This window comes from Papio anubis, chromosome 2 (genome assembly GCF_008728515.1).
Source record: "Papio anubis isolate 15944 chromosome 2, Panubis1.0, whole genome shotgun sequence".
Lineage (NCBI taxonomy): Eukaryota > Metazoa > Chordata > Mammalia > Primates > Cercopithecidae > Papio > Papio anubis.
Window position 1 is genome coordinate 70,888,768 of NC_044977.1, and position 18,105 is coordinate 70,906,872.

The following is an 18,105-nucleotide window of genomic DNA, read 5'->3' on the forward strand; positions in this document are numbered from 1 at the left end:
TGTATATCCACTCATCAAGTGATGGGCACTTGAGTTGTTTCTACTTTTTAGCTATTATGAAGAATGCTTCTGTGAACATTCATGTCCAAATTTGTGTGTGTGAACAAATGTTTTCAATTCCCTTGAGTATATACCTCACTCCTTTTTATTGCTGACCAATATTCCATTATATGGATATGTCACATTTTAAAAATCTGTTCATCAGCTGATAAACATATGGATAGTTCCCACCATTTGGCTATTATGAATAATGCTACCGTGAACATTTGTGTACAGGTTTTTTTAAATGCATGTTTTCACTTTTGTGGTGCATATACTTAGGAATGGAATTGCTGGATCATATGATTTTTTTTTTTTCAGGCTTAATTCTCTTTATTTTTCTTGTATAAAAACCCTATGTTGTAGCCACAGCTGGAGCCTGGGTCCGCTGCACGGAGACTCTGGTGTGGGTCTTGACAAGGTGGTCAGTGAATTCCTGATAGGGAGACGGTAAATACAGTCTCCTTCCAGAGGTCAGGGGTCAGGTAGCTGTAGGTCTTAGAGATGGCATCAAAGTGAAGTTGCCCAGGGTGGTAGTGCAGCCCCGGACTGAGGTGTAGCAGTCATCGATACCAGCCATCATGAGCAGCTTCTTGGGCACAGGCGCTGAGACGATGCCAGTGCCCCTGGGTGCAGGGATGAGGCACACCAGCACAGAGCCGCAGCAGCCTGTCACCTTGCAAGGGATGGTGTGGGGCTTGCCGATCTTGTTCCCCCAGTAGCCTCCGCGCAGGGGGACAATGGAGAGTTTAGCCAGGATGATGACCCTACGAATGGCGGTGGCCACCTCCTTGGAGCACTTAACACCCAGGCGGACGTGGCCATTGTAGTCCCCGATAGCAGCAAGCGCCTTGAACCTGGTGCGCTGGCCAGCACCGGTCTGCTTCTGCACCGGCATAATCTTCAAAACCTCGTCCTTGAGAGAGGCCCCCAAGAAAAAGTCAATGATCTCAGATTCCTTAATGGGCAGGGAAAAGAGGTAGATCTCCCTCAGGGACTTGATCTTCATGTCCTTGACCAAGTGGCCCAGCTTGGTGTTGGGCATCCACTCCTTATCCTCGGCCTTGCCTCCGCAAGCTCCGCGGCCTCGGCCCCGGCCCCACCACCGTCCACCGCCGCGACCCCGGGGCCGGATGCCACTGCGGAAACCTCCACGGAAGCCACCGCGGTTCCCCATCCCAGGGCCACCAGGGCCTCCAGGCCCCCCCGCTGCACCGGCGTCATCCACCATTTGGTGTTTTCTCGGAGAAGAAGCGGTAATTCTACTTTTAACTTTTTGAGGAACTCCAGTCTTTTTCACAGTGACTATACCAATTTACATTCCCACTAGTAACGTATGAAGATGACAATTCCCCCACATTTTTGCCAACATTTGTTATTATCCTTATTTCTAATTGTAGCCTTTCTAATGGGTGTGAAGTAGTATATCATTGTGGTTTTGATTTGCATTTCTTCAATGACTAATTAATAATGTTCAGCATCTTTTCATATGCTGACAAAATCCTTGTGATGTTTCTTCTCTTCAGAGAGGGATATGTTTTCTGTAACTCTTTTTTTTTTTTTTTTTTTTTAATGAGACAGAGTCTCACTCTGTCACCCAGGCTAAAGTGCAGTGATGCCATCACAGCTCACCGCAACCTCCTCCTCTTGGATTCAAACGATTTTCCTGCCTTACCCTGCCAAGTAGTTGGGATTACAGGTGCGTACCACCATGCCTGGCTAAATTTTGTATTTTTAATGGAGAAGGGGTTTCGCCATGTTGGCCAGGCTGGTCTCGAACTCCTGACCTCAAGCGATCCACCCACCTCGGCCTCCCAGAGTGCTGGGATTACAGGCATGAGCCACCACACCCAGCCCCTGTTTTCTATAACTCTTTGGAAAGCTTCACTTCATATCTTATTGCCAGAGTCGGGTGTTATGCCTTCCCTTAGATCAATAGTTCATACCAGCAACATAGAAAAAGGACACCGGCAAAATAAGATTATTTGAAAAAGAGGGGGATAGGTGGTGGACAGACAACCAACATTTTCTGCCAAAATATATAAACATACAAAGAATAAACCAAAATTATCTATAAACCCACCAGACTGAGATAATAATGGAACTGTTTTAGGGTGAGGAAGTCTACCTTAAATTTCTCTGGTGCTAGTCCCTTCAGAAGTAAAACCCGTCTTTTCTTTCTGTGTTATTGACTCAAGACAAAATCATGCAGTTCTTCTCTTCTTTCCTGTCAAATACTGCCTAAAGCTCCCTGAACTCTTAGTCTGAGGCATACACAACTATTTTCTCCACTGTATAAAATAGCCATAGGTTTCAAGGCTTGTAATATGCTGCTTCCTGCTGCCTGCTCTTCTTGTATACAATTCATTTTGTAGTTGAGAACGGTATGTTCCTATCCTAAAAAAAAGTTAATTTTAGGATAGCAAGATACAAGAAATACTTTCATATCCCTTTTTTGGGATGCTAGACTTTTCCTTTCTGTTCTTTTGCTCTGACTGCTAAGGGCCAAATAGTTGAAATTCCTAGCAATAATCCTACCAAATTTTCTGTATTTTTAGCAATAATGGGAAAATAGTTTATTTTTATAACCTATTGCTCATATTTGTTTGATGGTCAGAGTATACCCGGCCTTGAGATATTTTAATACTTTGCAAGCCACTGATATTGGTAATTTCTGTTTCTCAATGTATTGCAGTTGACTACTATGTACACCTACATAGTATGGTTGATCTTTGGAGAATAAAGATTTTGCATGTATCTTTTTGTTTTCCTTCTGTCACTTACTGTATAGGAGTGAAGAGCCATTGAATTTCAAGTAACTGCTCTTTTTTCTACCATAAAAAAAATTACTGTTCATTATAGATTTTCTTTTTTTCTCATAGCGTTATTCTTTTTTTAAAAAAAGTTTACTTTATGTTCTGGGACATATATGCAGAACGTGCAGGTTTGTTAACATAGGTATTTATGTGCCATGGTGGTTTGCTGCACCTATCAACCCGTCATCTGGGTTTTAAGCCCTGCATACATTAGGTATGTCCTAATGCTCTCTGTCCTCTTACCCTCCACCCCCTGACAAGCCCCGGTGTGTGATGTTCTCCTCCCTGTGTCCATGTGTTCTCATTGTTCAACTCCCACTTATGAGTGAGAACATGCAGTGTTTGGTTTTCTGTTTCTGTGTTAGTTTGCTGAGAATGATGGCTTCCAGCTTCATCTATGTCCGTGTGAAGAACATGGACTCATTCTTTTTAATGGCTGCATAGTATTCCATGGTGTATATCTGCCACAATTTCTTTATCCAGTCTATCATTGATGGGCATTTGAGTTGATCCCAAATCTTTGCTGTGTGAATCATGCTGCAATAAACATATGTGTGCATGTGTCTTTATAGTAGAATGATTTATAATCCTTTGGGTATATACCCTGTATTGGGATTGCTGGGTCAAATGGTATTTCTGGTTCTAGATCCTTGAGGAATCTCCACACCGTCTTCCACAATAGTTGAACTAATTTACATTCCCACCAACAGTTTAAAAGCCTTCCTCTTCCTCCACAGCCTCACCAGCATCTGTTATTTCCTGACTTTTTAGATCATTGTTTTATTCTTAATTAAATTGGGTAAACCCAAAGGATGGACTTTTTGTCATGTTCAGTTCCTAGAGTAGTGAAACACATCCTAGAACCATTCATGCCCGCTGTGGACTGATAGTTTTGTCCTCCCAAGATCCATATTTGATACCATACACCAATGTGATGGAATTTGGTGGAGCTTTGGGGAGGTAATTGGGCTTGAATAAAGCCATGGGACTGGGAGTCCCTATGGTAGGATTGGTGGCTTTATAAGGGGCTGAAAAGACCAGAACTCTGTCTTGGGAGAAAACAGCCACCCTCCAAACCAGGAAGAGGGCTGTTACCGAAAACAAATTGGCCAGCACCTTGATCCTGTACTTCCCAGCTCCGGAGCTGGGAAGTGAGAAATAAATTTCTGTTGTTTAGACCACTCAGTCCTGTGGGACTTTTGTTACAGCATCCTGAACTGTCTAAGACAATACCTTATAAATTTTAGTCTGAGGCCCAAATCAAATTGTAAAAACAAAAGAAATTCATTCTTTTATCTTTTAATTAAAGTAAAAGGACTGAAAAATTAGCAACTACACCATTTTAAAAATGCCATCATAAATGCTTTTCCCACTGACCTTTAGCAAATCATCCTGCTTCTCTGTACCTCAGTTTCTTTATCCATGAAATGGGGCAAAATAGCTTTCTCCTACTTGTTCTTGGGAAAATATATATTGTGAGAATCAACTGATGATATAAGCGAAGCTGCCTTTATTTATTCAGAAAAAATAATGGTGTTATATAGACCGATTTATGACTATTTTATTTTTGTCATTGTTGAAGTACATGTAGGTTAAGTATACTTAATAAGTATAGAAAAAATGGTGCTATATAGACCAATTTATAACTTTTTTATTTTTGTCATTGTTGAAGTACATGTAGGTTAAGTATAAATAAAAGGTGACAAATTCTGGAAGTGGGAGGTCAGTCACAAGATTGATACCATTTCTCCCTTAAAGAAGGCGGTTGGCCATTTCCCTCCGGTCCACTGGGCTTCCCTGGAACCATCCTCCCATTTGGATGCTTTTACCTCTAGAGAGATAACTTCTAAAATTTGATCTGGCAGGAATTTCCAATGTCTGCTCAGTGGATTAACTAGTAAAAATGGGTACAACACAAAGTCTCACAACATGCTGCTTTTTTTTTTTTTTTTTTGGTACTTCTTCAGACAATATAGATCGCATCCCTCCTTTTTTCTTTGAGCAAGGAGACTTTAATTTGATGAAATAACCGATGAGGGAGATGAGAAAGTTTTGCTGTACTTCCCCCTCCTCCACCCCCCATGAGTGAAATGAGTTTGCTGAAGCCAAAGAATAGATGCTGAATAGGTGCCTTAGTGGTGGATATTATTTTGCTTGTAGGGTTTTTAGCCCTTTGTGATGCCAAAAAGCTATTCATAGTCATGAAGGCAGCCACAGAAAGTTAAGCAGCCTGCCGATCAGCCTTGGGCTATGCGATGGACAATGGCTACTTCCTCCAATTCAGGCTTCCACCACCTCTGCATGTTTCCTTCCATCTCCTCCTGCTTGAGGCTGAGACTGAAGGATGTCCCTTAATCTCTTAGTCAAAGGGAAAGCTGAAAGAAAGCAGGAGGCCAGTCACCTAGCCTCTGGCTTGAGTGGCATTGAAACAGAACTTGTGCCTCTCGGCCTCCTACCTCCTGTTTGGAATGGGATGTAGAGGGACATGAGGCATTCAGAGCCCCACCCCCTGAGTGAGGAGCCTGCCACTGCATAGTTGGGGAGCCCTCCCAGAGGCCACAAGAGAAGCTTGCTTTGAGGGTGGCACTTTTGCCCACCAACCTCTTACCCCATTCTGCGTGTGAGGCCCCACAGTTCCCAAGGACTGAGAAACAGGAACACTCCTTCAGCTTAGTGTTATGTAGATATTCCCACAGCCCTGCCTCAAGCTCTTTCTTTGTACCCTAGAACTCTGCAGCAGCCTCCCTGCCGGGTTTTCCTGGTCCCCTAACCGTCAAGCATCCCCCTTGCGCCTTTCCCTTATGTTCTACAAATATGGGATCCTTCTTGCCACAAGCATTGTCTTCAAGGTTCCCTGTGCCTTGGATTGCTATTATGTACCCCCATTATCACCTGGCTCTCTTGTACTCAGCCTTCAGGTCTCTGCTGAAAGTCACGTGCTCAGGGAGGCATCCCTTAATTCCCCCATCCTCACTCACTTGTCTCTATTAGAACCCCTGTGGCAGTGCCCGCTCCTCTACATTTCTTGTTCAGATTCCTCTTCTGACTTCCCCACTCTCCTCTCGGACTCGCTTAGACCGAGATCATCTCAGTCTTGTCAGTATTCTGAGTGCTTAGTTCCCTGCCTGATGCATAGTGTGAACTCAATACATAATTTTCTAATGAACAAGACTGTGTTTGGGGAATGGATGAACCACTTTCTGTATTCACTGTTAAGACAAATAGTCATTTATTGGTCAGTTCAATAAACATTTATTGATTGCCTGCTATGTGCCAGCCACTGGGGAAACAAATATGAATAAGGCCCTTTCCCAGCTTGCACCAGTGGTTTCTGAATGAGGGCAGCTACTACCCCACCCAGCAGTATTTAGAAATGTGTGAAGGTGCTTTCTGTTGTGGTGGTCCTAATGACTGGGGCACTACTGCATTTAGCAGGCAGAGCCCAAGGTCTCTAAATGCCTTCCAGTGCATGGGATACTCCTGCACAAGGAGGAGCCATCCCAGCCAGCCTTGCTTCCACTTCACATCACAGTGGTTCCTCACATAGCTGACAGTCTAATAGAGAAAAGTGAACAGAGAGGAGCAATATCCTGTCGTGTGTACAGTCAGAGACTTTCATAACAGTGCATGGCCCAAAGGAGGCATCAGCATTCCACCTGGGATTAGTGTGGGGGGAGTTTTTTCTATAAACATGCCGAAGAAAGATTTCTTCTAGTACTATGGAGCCTCTGATTTAAATGAAATGATAATTCTTAGCAAACTGTCGCAAGGACAGAAAACCAAACACTGCGTGTTCTCACTCATCGGTGGGAACTGAACGGTGGGAACTGAACAGTGAGAACACTTGGACACAGGGTGGGCAACATCACACACCGGGGCCTGTCATGGGGTGGGGGAGAGGGGAGGGAGAGCATTTGGAGATATACCTAATATAAATGACGAGTTAATGGGTGCAGCACACCAACATGGCACATGTATACATATGTAACAAACCTGCACGTTGTGCACATGTACCCTAGAACTTAAAATATAATAATTTAAAAAAATAAAATAGTAAATAAATAAATGAAATGATAAAACAAAAACTGAAGTACAAAAAATATTAATCGTTCTTATGATAGTTATTCTCCCTTTGGATGATAAGTATCTAAAAATCGTAAGTGAAAATCATAGGAAACGTCATTCCGGTTATTTCTCAAAAGACTTTGAGTTCATTATACTCAAAATTGTGACTGTGTAAAAAAAAAAACTAACAAACAAAAAACCATTATACAGTGATTGCTTCATTTCTTTTGCCTTTTGGAAATAAAATAACAAGAGGGAAGACTGTTTCTCCACAACTGGTCATGTGAGAGGAAGAACAGGGTGTTGCATTTATTTTATTTTATTTTTTATTTATTTTTGAGACAGAGTCTCGCTCTGTTGCCCAGGCTGGAGTGCAGTGGTGCGATCTCAGCTCATTGCAACCTCCACCTTCCAGGCTCAAATGGTTCTTCCACCTCAGCCTCCTAAGCAGCTGGGACTACAGGTGCACGCCACTACTCCCGGCTAATTTTTGTTACTTTTAGTAGAGATTGGTTTTGTCATGTTGGCCAGGTTGTTCTCAAACTCCTGACCTCAAGTAATCTGCCAGTGTCAGCCTCCCAAAGTGCTGGGATTACAGGCATGAGCCACTGTGCCTGGCCAGGCTGTAGCACTTAATTAGATCAGGGTTCCTTGACCTCTGCACCAGGGGCACTTTAGGCAGGAGAGTCCTTTGCTGTGGGGGCTCTCCAGTGCATTATATAATGTTTAGCAGTATCCCTGGCCTCTACCTGCTGGATGCCAGTAGCACCTCCCAGTTGTGACAACTAAAAATGTCTTCTGACATTGCCAAATGTCCCAGCATGAGAGGGAGGTACAAAATTGTCCCCTGTTTGAGAACCATTGAACTAGACCTTGTTTTCATTCACTTCAAGCCCTATGTTGGATGTCCATGATCTGTCAGTTTACCCACACTGGTTTTTCAGTTGTGCAGAGAGTACAGCTGAAAAATGACCACAGACATTAGTTGGGCTCTGTGTTTTTGCCAGGCAGAGGGGACCACTGGAAGCTGCCATTTCACTAACTTGCTCTTTCTTCCTAGAGACAGGGGTTGGAATTTGTCCTATCTTCTTGGCTTTCATGCTCTTCTTCCTGCCGATTCCTCAAAGGGGAACCTACAGGAGCCTCAGGCATAATGACAATTTCTCTTTTACGACAGCACAATTCCCAGGTGTATGAGTAATGCTGTCACCCGAAGCATCTTAAGCCTCCAGAGAGAGCTGCAGAAAATTACAGTGTATTGCTGGGAACTCTGTGCTGAGGAGGAAAGAAAATCCTCTTCTTAAAAAAGAGAAAGAAAAAGCAAGACAATGTTGAAGCTAGCTTGATTTACCTCCTTTTCCACAGAAAATTTTAGACCAGCCTCAAGGGCGTGTGTCTGGGATCTGGTTAGTCCCATGTGGCTAGTCCGTTTTAAGGATGATGCCATACTTGGGTAGCACTTTTCTCCACTTCTGCACATCTGGGTTCAGTTGCCACCCACTGCAGTCCCTGGAGTGGAGGAAGTTGCACTTCCTTCCCTCTAAAATCACTCAGTCTTCACCTTCGAACTTCTTCTACAAAAGAGGAAAGCCATTTGGATAAGAAAAAAAGCATCAATGTTTATGTCAGTGGGAATAAGATGTCTTCTCCTGTCTTGCACCCAGCTTTTCTGAGTCCACAGGGGAAGTTGCCTCTGGTGGGGAAGATCAAGCTCAAAAAGATTTTTGGGAACTTGAAAGAGCAACAGAACTGCTCCCTGAAAACAAGTTGCCACCAACTTTCACCTTCAGCAAACAGAAAGTCATAGGACAGCACATGCAGGTAACTAGTTGAAATTTAAAAACACATTTTATAATAAGTACACATGGACATAGAGAGCGAACTAAGAAGGCTTGGCGCAGTGGCTCATGCCTGTAATCCCAGCACTTTGGTAGGCCGAGGCGGGCGGATCACGAGGTCAGGAGTTCGAGACCAGCTGGCCAACATGCTGAAACCCCGTCTCTACTAAAAGTACAAAAATTAGCCTGGCATGGTGTTGTGCACTTGTAATCTCAGCTACTCAGGAGACTGAAGCAGGAAAATCACTTGACCCCGGGAGGCGGAGATTGCGGTGTGCTGAGATGGCGCCACTGCAGTCCAGCCTGGGTGACAAAGGGAGACCACGTCTCAAAAAAAAAAAAAAAATGGTGGACTAAGAGACAATGGAGACTGGGAAGGGTCAGAGGGTGGGAGGGGATGAAGGATGAGAAATAACTTAAAGAATACAATGTACACTATTCTGTGATGGCTACACTCAAAGCCCAGACTTCGCCACTATGCAATATATCCATATAACAACACTGCACTTATACCCACTAAATCTATATTTTTAAAAACCCACATTTTACTTTTACTATTTTATCTGAGTACAAAAAATTCAAACAATTCTTGATTTGGGGGGTGATGGTGGTTGGTTTTCTTTGGATGCTTACCCTTCACCAGACACCATGCTAAAGACCTTATACAGAATATTTTACTTAATTTTCCCCAAACTTTTTGTAGTGAATACCGATAATATATTGTACACATGAGGACATTGAGATGTTGATTTAAGGAGCTTATTCAGGGCCTCACAGGTCCTGAGAAGCAGAAATCTGAAGTCGGGTGTGTCTCTTTTAGGAGATTTAGCTTCTAATCACCATACTATCATATTATAGTTCTCTAATTTTAGCATGAGTCAGAATTCTCCAGAGACCAAATGAAAGCTCTGATCACTCATCTCACCCCCCACAATTTCTGATTCTGGGGCTGCCTGAGAGCTTGCATCTCTCCACCTTCCCAGGTGATGCTAAAGCTACTGGTTCTCCAGTGACCACACTTTGAGAGCCCCTATTATACCACATCCTATCTTCTAAAAAATTGCCCTGACTTTGGAAACCTTGAATGAAAATGATGGAATTTGAAAGTGACTGCTGACATTAGACCTACACACAGATAGCCAACAGCCAGAGTATTTCTAGAGCCTCTCTTCTGAGAGGATGGTGTCATGAGACAGAGGTAATTGACCCTGTTGTAGGTTTTATTCTGGTATTCCCTTGGCTGCCCCACATTTCCAAGAACACAGTCGAACTGCATCGTTGAAAAAAAAAAAAATGTACCACCACCATTTCCTCATACTAATAGGCCATTTTTGAAGTTCAGTAGTTTTCCATTCAGCATGATGACATTTCTTTTTCAAACTGAGTTCATTTTCTTTTGATTCAGTAAAATCTATTCAGATTCATCATTACCATCATCTTGAAAAAAAAAAAAAAACTCTCAATACTAATAGCGATGGCACATAGAGGAGATTTACTGTGAAGAAAGCTTTGCAAAGCTTGGGTCAAGTCTTGTGTCTTATTAACTAATTCAACAAAAACTCTTAGGCAATTTTATTAAAGAAACGAATGTCATTTAAAAGTTTTCTGATTACAGTCACTGAAAACAACAGGCACTTTGAGGACAGATTTTGTGTTCTTCGTCTTTTGACTGATTGAGTTTCACCTGAATTAAGATTCTAAAAGCACATTTGATACCTGAAATCAAGCTGATTTACTTCTCGATAATCTGTTCTGGAGTCTTCTGTGCTAGTTCAGGAGAAAAGCTTTGGTGCCTTACCTTTCCTTTTGGTGCCACTTAATAGCACAGATAACAACACAGGTGTGAAACAGCCAAGAAAATACAGACAATTGACCTACAGATGGATTCAGGAAAAAACTCCATCCTGAAATTTGCTACAGCACTTTTGCTATGAGAAATCTTCATACATTCTAAGGGAAAATAGAGGCTGGCCACAGTGAGTCGTGCCTGTAATCCTAGCACTTTGGGAGGCTGAGGCTGGAAGACTGCTTGAGCCCAGGCATTTGAAACCAGCCTGGGCAACATAGTGAGACCCCATCTCTAAAATAATAATAATAATAATAATAATGATAATAAACTTAGCCTGGCTTGGTGGTGCACACCTGTAGTCCCAGCTACTCAAGTGGCTGAGGTGGAAAGATGGATCACTTCACCCCAGGAGTTCAAGGCAGCAGTGAGCTGTGATTGAGTCACTGCTCTCCAGCCTGGGCAACAGACCTTGTCTCAAAAATAAATAAAGAAAAATAGAGACTGGTGGTAGGTGGTACTCTCTGAGCTCCCTTTTCCAAATGTTTCCAATAATCAGTATCAATTCCTGAGGGACAATTTAGAAAATAAATAAATAAATAAATAAATAAGATTATCTAGTGACTTCATGAGTGGTGGGACAGTTTCCTTTGGTTTTGAGTGGAGAATAAACTACCCACGCAGGTTGGTGCTGGCAGGTGAGGTTAGACATGTCCAGAGGCTGAATTTTCCAGAACTAAACCACCGATTCTCTTACGGGCTTCTGTTTCCCAGCAGTAGTAACAGGCAAGCTATTTACAGGGGATCAAGAACTCTGTTTTCCTCCCTGACTGCTGCATTGGAATTAGCAGCATCTTGGTGTGAGGGAACCTGCCCTCCTGCTGGCAACCACAGGAGGTTGTCATTTTCTCTGAGACCCTCAAGTTAGGAGCAAAGGCAGGTTCTAGGGCCGCCTGTTGCTTTGAGACTGTTGCCTTCATCTCCTGCTTCCAACAGAACCAAGGAAACATTCGTGGCTATTCCCCCAGGAGTAGGGTCCAAAGGGATGGTTTGGAGGATTTTTTTTTCTCTCTCTCTCTCCTGCATCTGTGGCTGCCCCGAGGTGTTTATCAGTGTGAACAGAGCAAGATGAGTAAGGTGTTCCCCGAGGCAGATTAGGAGACTACTCGGCCGGGGTGCGTGTGCGTGTTTGTGTTTGTGTGTGTGTGTGTGTGTGTGTGTGTGTGTGTGTGTGTGTGTGTATGTACGCGCGCGCGCGCAGGACGTGGAAGCTAAGTGTGCTGAAATGCAGCTCCCCTCTCAGCCTGCAAAGAGTTGCTCCGCGTGCGTCCCTGCCCCGCGCCCTGGGGAAGCGCCAGGGGGAGTCCTCGCCGGCCAGGGCTTCCAGTGCCCGGGGAGCGCCGAGAGCCAGCTTGGTGGAGCTTAGCACAGCTTGCTCGGCGCTGCGAGCGGGCGGGGGTGGACACTGGGCTTCTGTGTGCCAGTCGCAGCCGTTGGCTGGCGGGCACCCAATCCCAGGGCATGCCGCCGGAGCCTGGCCAGGACGCACGGTGAAAGACGAGTTTGGTGGCAGGCTTGACCCCCCGGCTGCCAGCAGAAGTCGGCGTCGGGAGCCCAGGCGGGTGGGCCGCTGGGGTCGGGGCTGCAGCTACGAGAGCCGGGACCCCCGGGTTCGGAGCGAAGGAAGAGGCATGGCTTCGGTGTTCATGTGTGGTGTGGAGGACCTGCTGTTCAGCGGCAGCCGCTTTGTGTGGAACTTGACCGTGTCCACGCTGCGGAGATGGTACACGGAGAGGCTGCGGGCTTGCCACCAGGTGCTGCGGACGTGGTGCGGGCTGCAGGACGTGTACCAGGTGAGCCGGGGCGCGCGGCACCCGAGGGCCCCAGCAGGATGCCCGGCACTCGTGGGAAGCCGGCTCCACCTGTATGATTTTCTCCCCCCAGCTCTTCTTAAACTCCTAGCAGACTGCTTGGCCCTTGCTTGGGTCAAACGCTCAGCATGCTACTCTAGGTAACCATTGCTTGACAGAGCTTGTGAATTTTTCATATTGGGCATGGGGGGCACTTGCGAGATAGTCCCAGCATTTGCAGACATCTGTTACAGAGCGATGGTGTACTGGCTGGCGCTTAGCTAGGGAGGCTGTTGCTTTGCAGCAGAGGGTCTGCAGAAAGCCACTTAGACATTCAAAGGAGTCCTTCTTTTTAATTTCATTGGGGTGGGAGTGGCTGCTTCTGAAGCAACGGTTTCACACCAATTTGCTGGCAGAGGGGGCCTTGGTGGATTTGCATCCTTCCTTTGGATTTTCAGTTTTCCATTAGGCAGCCCCAACTTGTAAGGCAGAGCCAGGAAAAGCTGATTCTGTGTCTACTGGCTTTTGGAAGGAAGGACAGCAAATCGTGAACACTTTGCAGGAGGATGACAGGCTAGGGAAGGGAGGGGTGGCCCGGCTCCACGTTGGAATGCTTATGTTAGGATTTACTCCCTGTCACACAACACAGCCCCTTTATTTCTCTGCTCGGTCCCATCCTGCAGACAAAAAATGCAGCAACTTTGCTCAACTAGGAGACTGTTCATCCTCTCTGGGACCGCAGTTTGGCTGGATTAAAAAACAAAACAAGACAGTAATTTATGAATTTAAAAGTTCTGTGCTTTGGTTTCTAATATATTTCAGATTTTTAAAAATCTGCATTGTTTAATTAGAAATATACCTGATGTTTACTGTGGAAACATAATATCATATTTTCTTTCCTGTGATGTGGAATAGCTTTGTTGCAGTTCCTGGATTCCCCCCCGTTGACCCTGTTCCTAATATGTCTAGAATTTGTATCTCATTATATTGTGTCTCATACATGATCAAGCACTTGATTTTGACATAGTCTTCCATCAGTCAGACAAAATGAAAAGACCAGCGCCTAAGGTTAGCCTATGGAAATCTAAAGAGTCAGCGTCCTCTTGTCATCCAAGTTAAAATATGAGGAACATCTGAATTTGTGCTTTCACTGCTTCTGCTTCGTATAACATATCTGTGATATCTTGCATTTTGAAATGGAATATGAAAGGTAGGTTGGGAACCAGGGCAGCATGTGGGAGTTTGAGAGTATTAGGGAATTGTGGACATATCCCATCTGGCCACATTGCTTAGCTCCCTGGCTTTTTGGAACCAGAAGCGTGTCTGTCTTTCAAGCTTTTTTTTCCCTCTCTTGGGAAATCCCTGTTCAGTTTGGTCTGTAGAATAAGTGCCCCTTGTGTAATTTTGATTTTTCTTTTTAATGTTTGAGAAACTTTCATAAAGGGAATGCAAATATTGTAGCCAACCAGAGAGACTCTGTGCCTCACTCCCGAAGGATTCAGAGGATTTATGGCTTATCTCTAATACTGTCACTGACCAATTCAAAAATAAAGATTCCAGAAACCAGAGACCTTATGAGTTCTTTATAAGGTTGATTGATAATTTTTAAGCAGTATAGCAATTTGAGAGACTGAGCTACTAAAATATATATATATTTTTCTTTTCTATAAAATGGATGGTGACTGAGCCAATACCATATCATAATTCATAAGAACATCTAAAATATTAATGGTAGTCAGTCAGTGTGCTGTGCGTCTGTAATCCCAGCTACTCAGAAGGTTGAGACAGGAAGATCCTTTGAGCCCAGGAGTTTGAGGCCAGCCTGGGCAACATAGTGAGATTCATCTCTTAAAAAAAAAAAGAAAAAATAATAAGTTCCCACTCCTTATTTTTAACATTAATAAATTGTACATTTCAAAATAACTAGAAGAGAATAATTTGAATGTTTCTAGCATAAAGAAAAGCTAATGGCTAGGCACCATGACTCATGCCTGTAATCTCAACATTTTGGGAAGCTGAAGTGACAGGATCACTTGAGCCCAGGAGTTTAAGACCAGTCTGGGCAACATAGTGAGACCCCATCTCTACAAAAAATTTAAAAATCAGCCAAGTGTAGTGGCATGCACCTGTAGTCCTCTTTGCTCAAGAGGTTGTGGCAGGAGGCTCACTTGAGCTCAGGAGTTCAAGGCTGCAGTAAGCCATAATTACCCTACTATACTTCAGCCTAAGTGACAGAGGAAGACCTCCTCTAAAAAATTAATTAATTAAAATATTTAAAGCGTTGGCCATCCCAGTTATCCTGCTTTGATTATATGAATGTGTCACATTATCACATGTACCCTCAAAATATGTACATCTAATATGTGTCAATAAAAATGAATAACAAAGGCTTTTATGAATATAGAATCAGAAGAAAATGATTTCTTTCTTTTTTTTTTTTTTTTTTGAGACAGAGTCTTGCTCTGTCACCCAGGCTGGAGTGCAGTGGCCGGATCTCAGCTTACTGCAAGCTCCGCCTCCCGGGTTTATGCCATTCTCCTGCCTCAGCCTCCCGAGTAGCTGGGACTACAGGCGCCCGCCACCTCGCCCGGCTAGTTTTTTGTATTTTTTAGTAGAGACGGGGTTTCACCGTGTTAGCCAGGATGGTCTCCATCTCCTGACCTCGTGATCCGCCTGTCTCGGCCTCCCAAAGTGCTGGGATTACAGGCTTGAGCCACCGTGCCTGGCCTGAAAATGATTTCTAAGTTTAAAATTTCCTGTGCTTTTGCAAAAATAAGATTTTCTTTTTTTTTTTTTTTTTTGAGACGGAGTCTCGCTCTGTCGCCCAGGCTGGAGTGCAGTGGCGTAATCTCGGCTCACTGCAAGCTCCACCTCCCGGGTTCATGCCATTCTCCTGCCTCAGCCTCCGAGTAGCTGGGACTACAGGCGCCCGCCACCACGCCCGGCTAGTTTTTTGTATTTTTAGTAGAGACGGGGTTTCACCATGTTAGCCAGGATGGTCTCGATCTCCTGACCTTGTGATCCACCCGCCTCGGCCTCCCAAAGTGCTGGGATTACAGGCTTGAGCCACCGCGCCCGGCCTAAAAATAAGATTTTCAAAAATATTTTCAGCCTTTGAATATTCTTAATTGTGCCACATAATCCTTTGCAAAGAAAGATCATTTTTTAATGCTTTTCAAATATTAAATGAAAAAGTAGTGACTTAATTGTGTAGAGCTAAAAGATAGTAATATAAAGTGATTAATACCTTAGGCTGCAAGTTAAATAGACAAGGGAGTTAATCCAATCTTTGCCTATATATGACCATGAGCAAGTTAATCTTACTATACTTCAGCTTCATCATTTATAAAATGAGAAATTAATAGTACTAATCACAGAGGTTGATAAAAGAATTAATTTACATGTAAGATATGTAGCATGCTGCCTGAAGTTTAGAAAACATCCAATAAATGTTGTATTTTCTATCAGTTAGGATTTTTTTATTGTAATAGAAAACACAATTCAAACTTGCCTACAGAGCAAAAAGAAATGACTTTTGTCACAGCTGAAAAGTCTAGCGTAGAATGAACTTCAGGTATTGTTTGATCAGGGTAACCATGCTTTCAGTCCTGGTCTTGCTCATGTGTTGGCTTTATCTTCAGCTGGTTTCTTCCCTCACAATAGCAGATAATCACAGCAGTTTCAGGCCTTATATCCACACATCCAGAAAGAAAGAATTTCTCATGTCAACCAACTATCCAAAAAAAAAAAAAAAAAAGCCCCAGATTACATGCTGGAACTCCAATTTAGGGTCTATACCCACTCCTGATGCCATGCACTGATTGGCAGAGTATGGGATAACAATTTATGCATTCTCAATGAGAGTGAAATGGCCCAAAGGAGGCAAAAATTATTTTGGAGGAGGGGGATGGCAAAAAAATTCACTTCTTTTATTTATAAAGCACAAATATACATGCAATATATAAACAGAAATACAGTATATTTGTGACATTAAAATGGGAGGAAATGGACTGGGTGCGGTGACTCACACCTCTAATCCCAGCACTTTGGGAGGCCAGGGTGAGCAGATCACTTGAGATCAGGAGTTCAAGATCAGCATGACCAACATGGTGAGACCCCATCTCTACTAAAAATACAAAAAGTAGCTGGGTGTGGTGACTCATGCCTGTAATTCCAGCACTTTGGGAGGCTGAGGCGAGTGGATCACTTGAGCTCAGGAGTTCGAGACCAGCCTGGCCAACATGGCAAAACCCCATCTCTACTAAAAATACAAAAATTAGCCAGGCATGGTGGCAAATGCCTGTAATCCTAGCTACTCGGGAGGCTGAGGCATGAGAATCACTTAAACCTGGGAGGTGGAGGTTGCAGTGAGCCATGATCACATCACTGCACTCCAACTTGGGCAACAGAGCGAGACTCTGTCTCAAAATAAATAAATAAATAAGGAGGGGTGACAAACAAAAATCTAAAAAGGCTCCTTAAGCAGATAACAATGAATTAAAAGGTTAAGAAACACTGGATTGCATTGATTTGCTAAGGCTATAGGGGGAATGGATCCATTTTCAAACCTAGGAGTGAGGTTGGCCTTCCTCAGACCACGGAGCTGCCAGGGAAGAAAGGCAAAATGCTTGGCTGAAATGCAACCAACGATGCCCACTGCATCATTAGAATATCAAATCTAGTGCTCTTTACATAAAAAGATTAGCTATTTTTGAAGATAAGTACAAAGATTAATGCTCAAATACTTTTGTATGTATTTTGCCACAGGAATTTGAGTTAAGGGGCTTATCATAAGAATACCCATTTGCTATCCCATAATTATGAATTCTAAATCAGAGAGGGGACTGTTCCACTGCACTGCTCAGCTTTCAGGCATACAGACTAGAAACACACACACCAGGGAGTTACATATTTTACTGAACCAAATTTTATATGATCTTGTTGATAAAAAGGTGTCATTTTTCTTGCTTCTAGTCTGAATAGTCTTGTTTGTAAGGAAAGCCAAAGCTTAATCACTCTAGAGAGAAATAGGGTGGGGAGGGAGGTATCCATTACATGAAATACCTGGCAGGCTCCTGGGGGTATTCTTTTTTTCATATACTATAAGTGAAATAAGATCTCCCACCTATTCATAAAATATTTTCCAACAACATTATTGTCAGGCCAGCAAAGCTAGGAAGGCATAATTTCTTTGGAATTGAACACTTCCTCCATTTCTAGATATTGGAGAAGCAAGTAACTTAATTTGCCAACAAACCATGAATAATTAAGATACTAGCTATAAGGCATTTCTGTAGGAAAGAGACTAAATAAAAAGCAGGCTCAGGCTGCATTGAGGCTGCCTTGAACAAAGACTTACTTTATGAGTGAAGCCTTGAATTTGGCAAAAGTAGCAGACATGAGCGTTCACCTTCACTTTAAGCTACATGCTAAAAGCTGATTCATCAGCCATATCCCTTTCCTCCTTATATCTTGCCTGGGTGGGTTTTGTTATAGCAATTAATTTGGTTTAACAAACAACTTAGGTGGAAAATGATGACAGAATATTACAGAAAAAATAATCAACACCCTTTGCTTTTTATTAAGTGTGACATGTTCTAACAAAACCCTCAGTTTATTCCTTGGGATTAGGTTTTCCCCTTCTCTCCAGTGTCCCAAAGGTAGAATTTCTTGCAAACCCTGAAGGGAATCATTGCCTCCAACAGGAGGCA

The 18,105-nt window shown here is 43.4% G+C and overlaps 1 protein-coding gene and 1 pseudogene across 3 annotated transcripts in view; one reads left to right on the forward strand and one right to left on the reverse strand.

Annotated features, from left to right (window-relative positions):
- The window catches only part of FRMD4B (FERM domain containing 4B), a 361,154-nt gene that overhangs the window by 140,289 nt on the left and 202,760 nt on the right, over positions 1–18,105 (forward strand). The window contains exon 1 of one of the 2 annotated variants that reach the window (XM_003894202.5): positions 11,801–12,397. The exons of the other annotated variant lie outside the window; for it this stretch is intronic. Within the exon in view, the coding sequence (XP_003894251.2) occupies positions 12,236–12,397 (162 nt within the window). The 5' untranslated portion in view covers positions 11,801–12,235. Of the gene's footprint in view, positions 1–11,800; positions 12,398–18,105 lie in introns of those variants that run through there. 2 annotated transcript variants of the gene reach the window in all.
- LOC101016000 lies at positions 358–1,360 on the reverse strand (annotated as a pseudogene). Its single transcript, XR_643633.4, has one exon. The product of XR_643633.4 is annotated as a 40S ribosomal protein S2 pseudogene (transcript).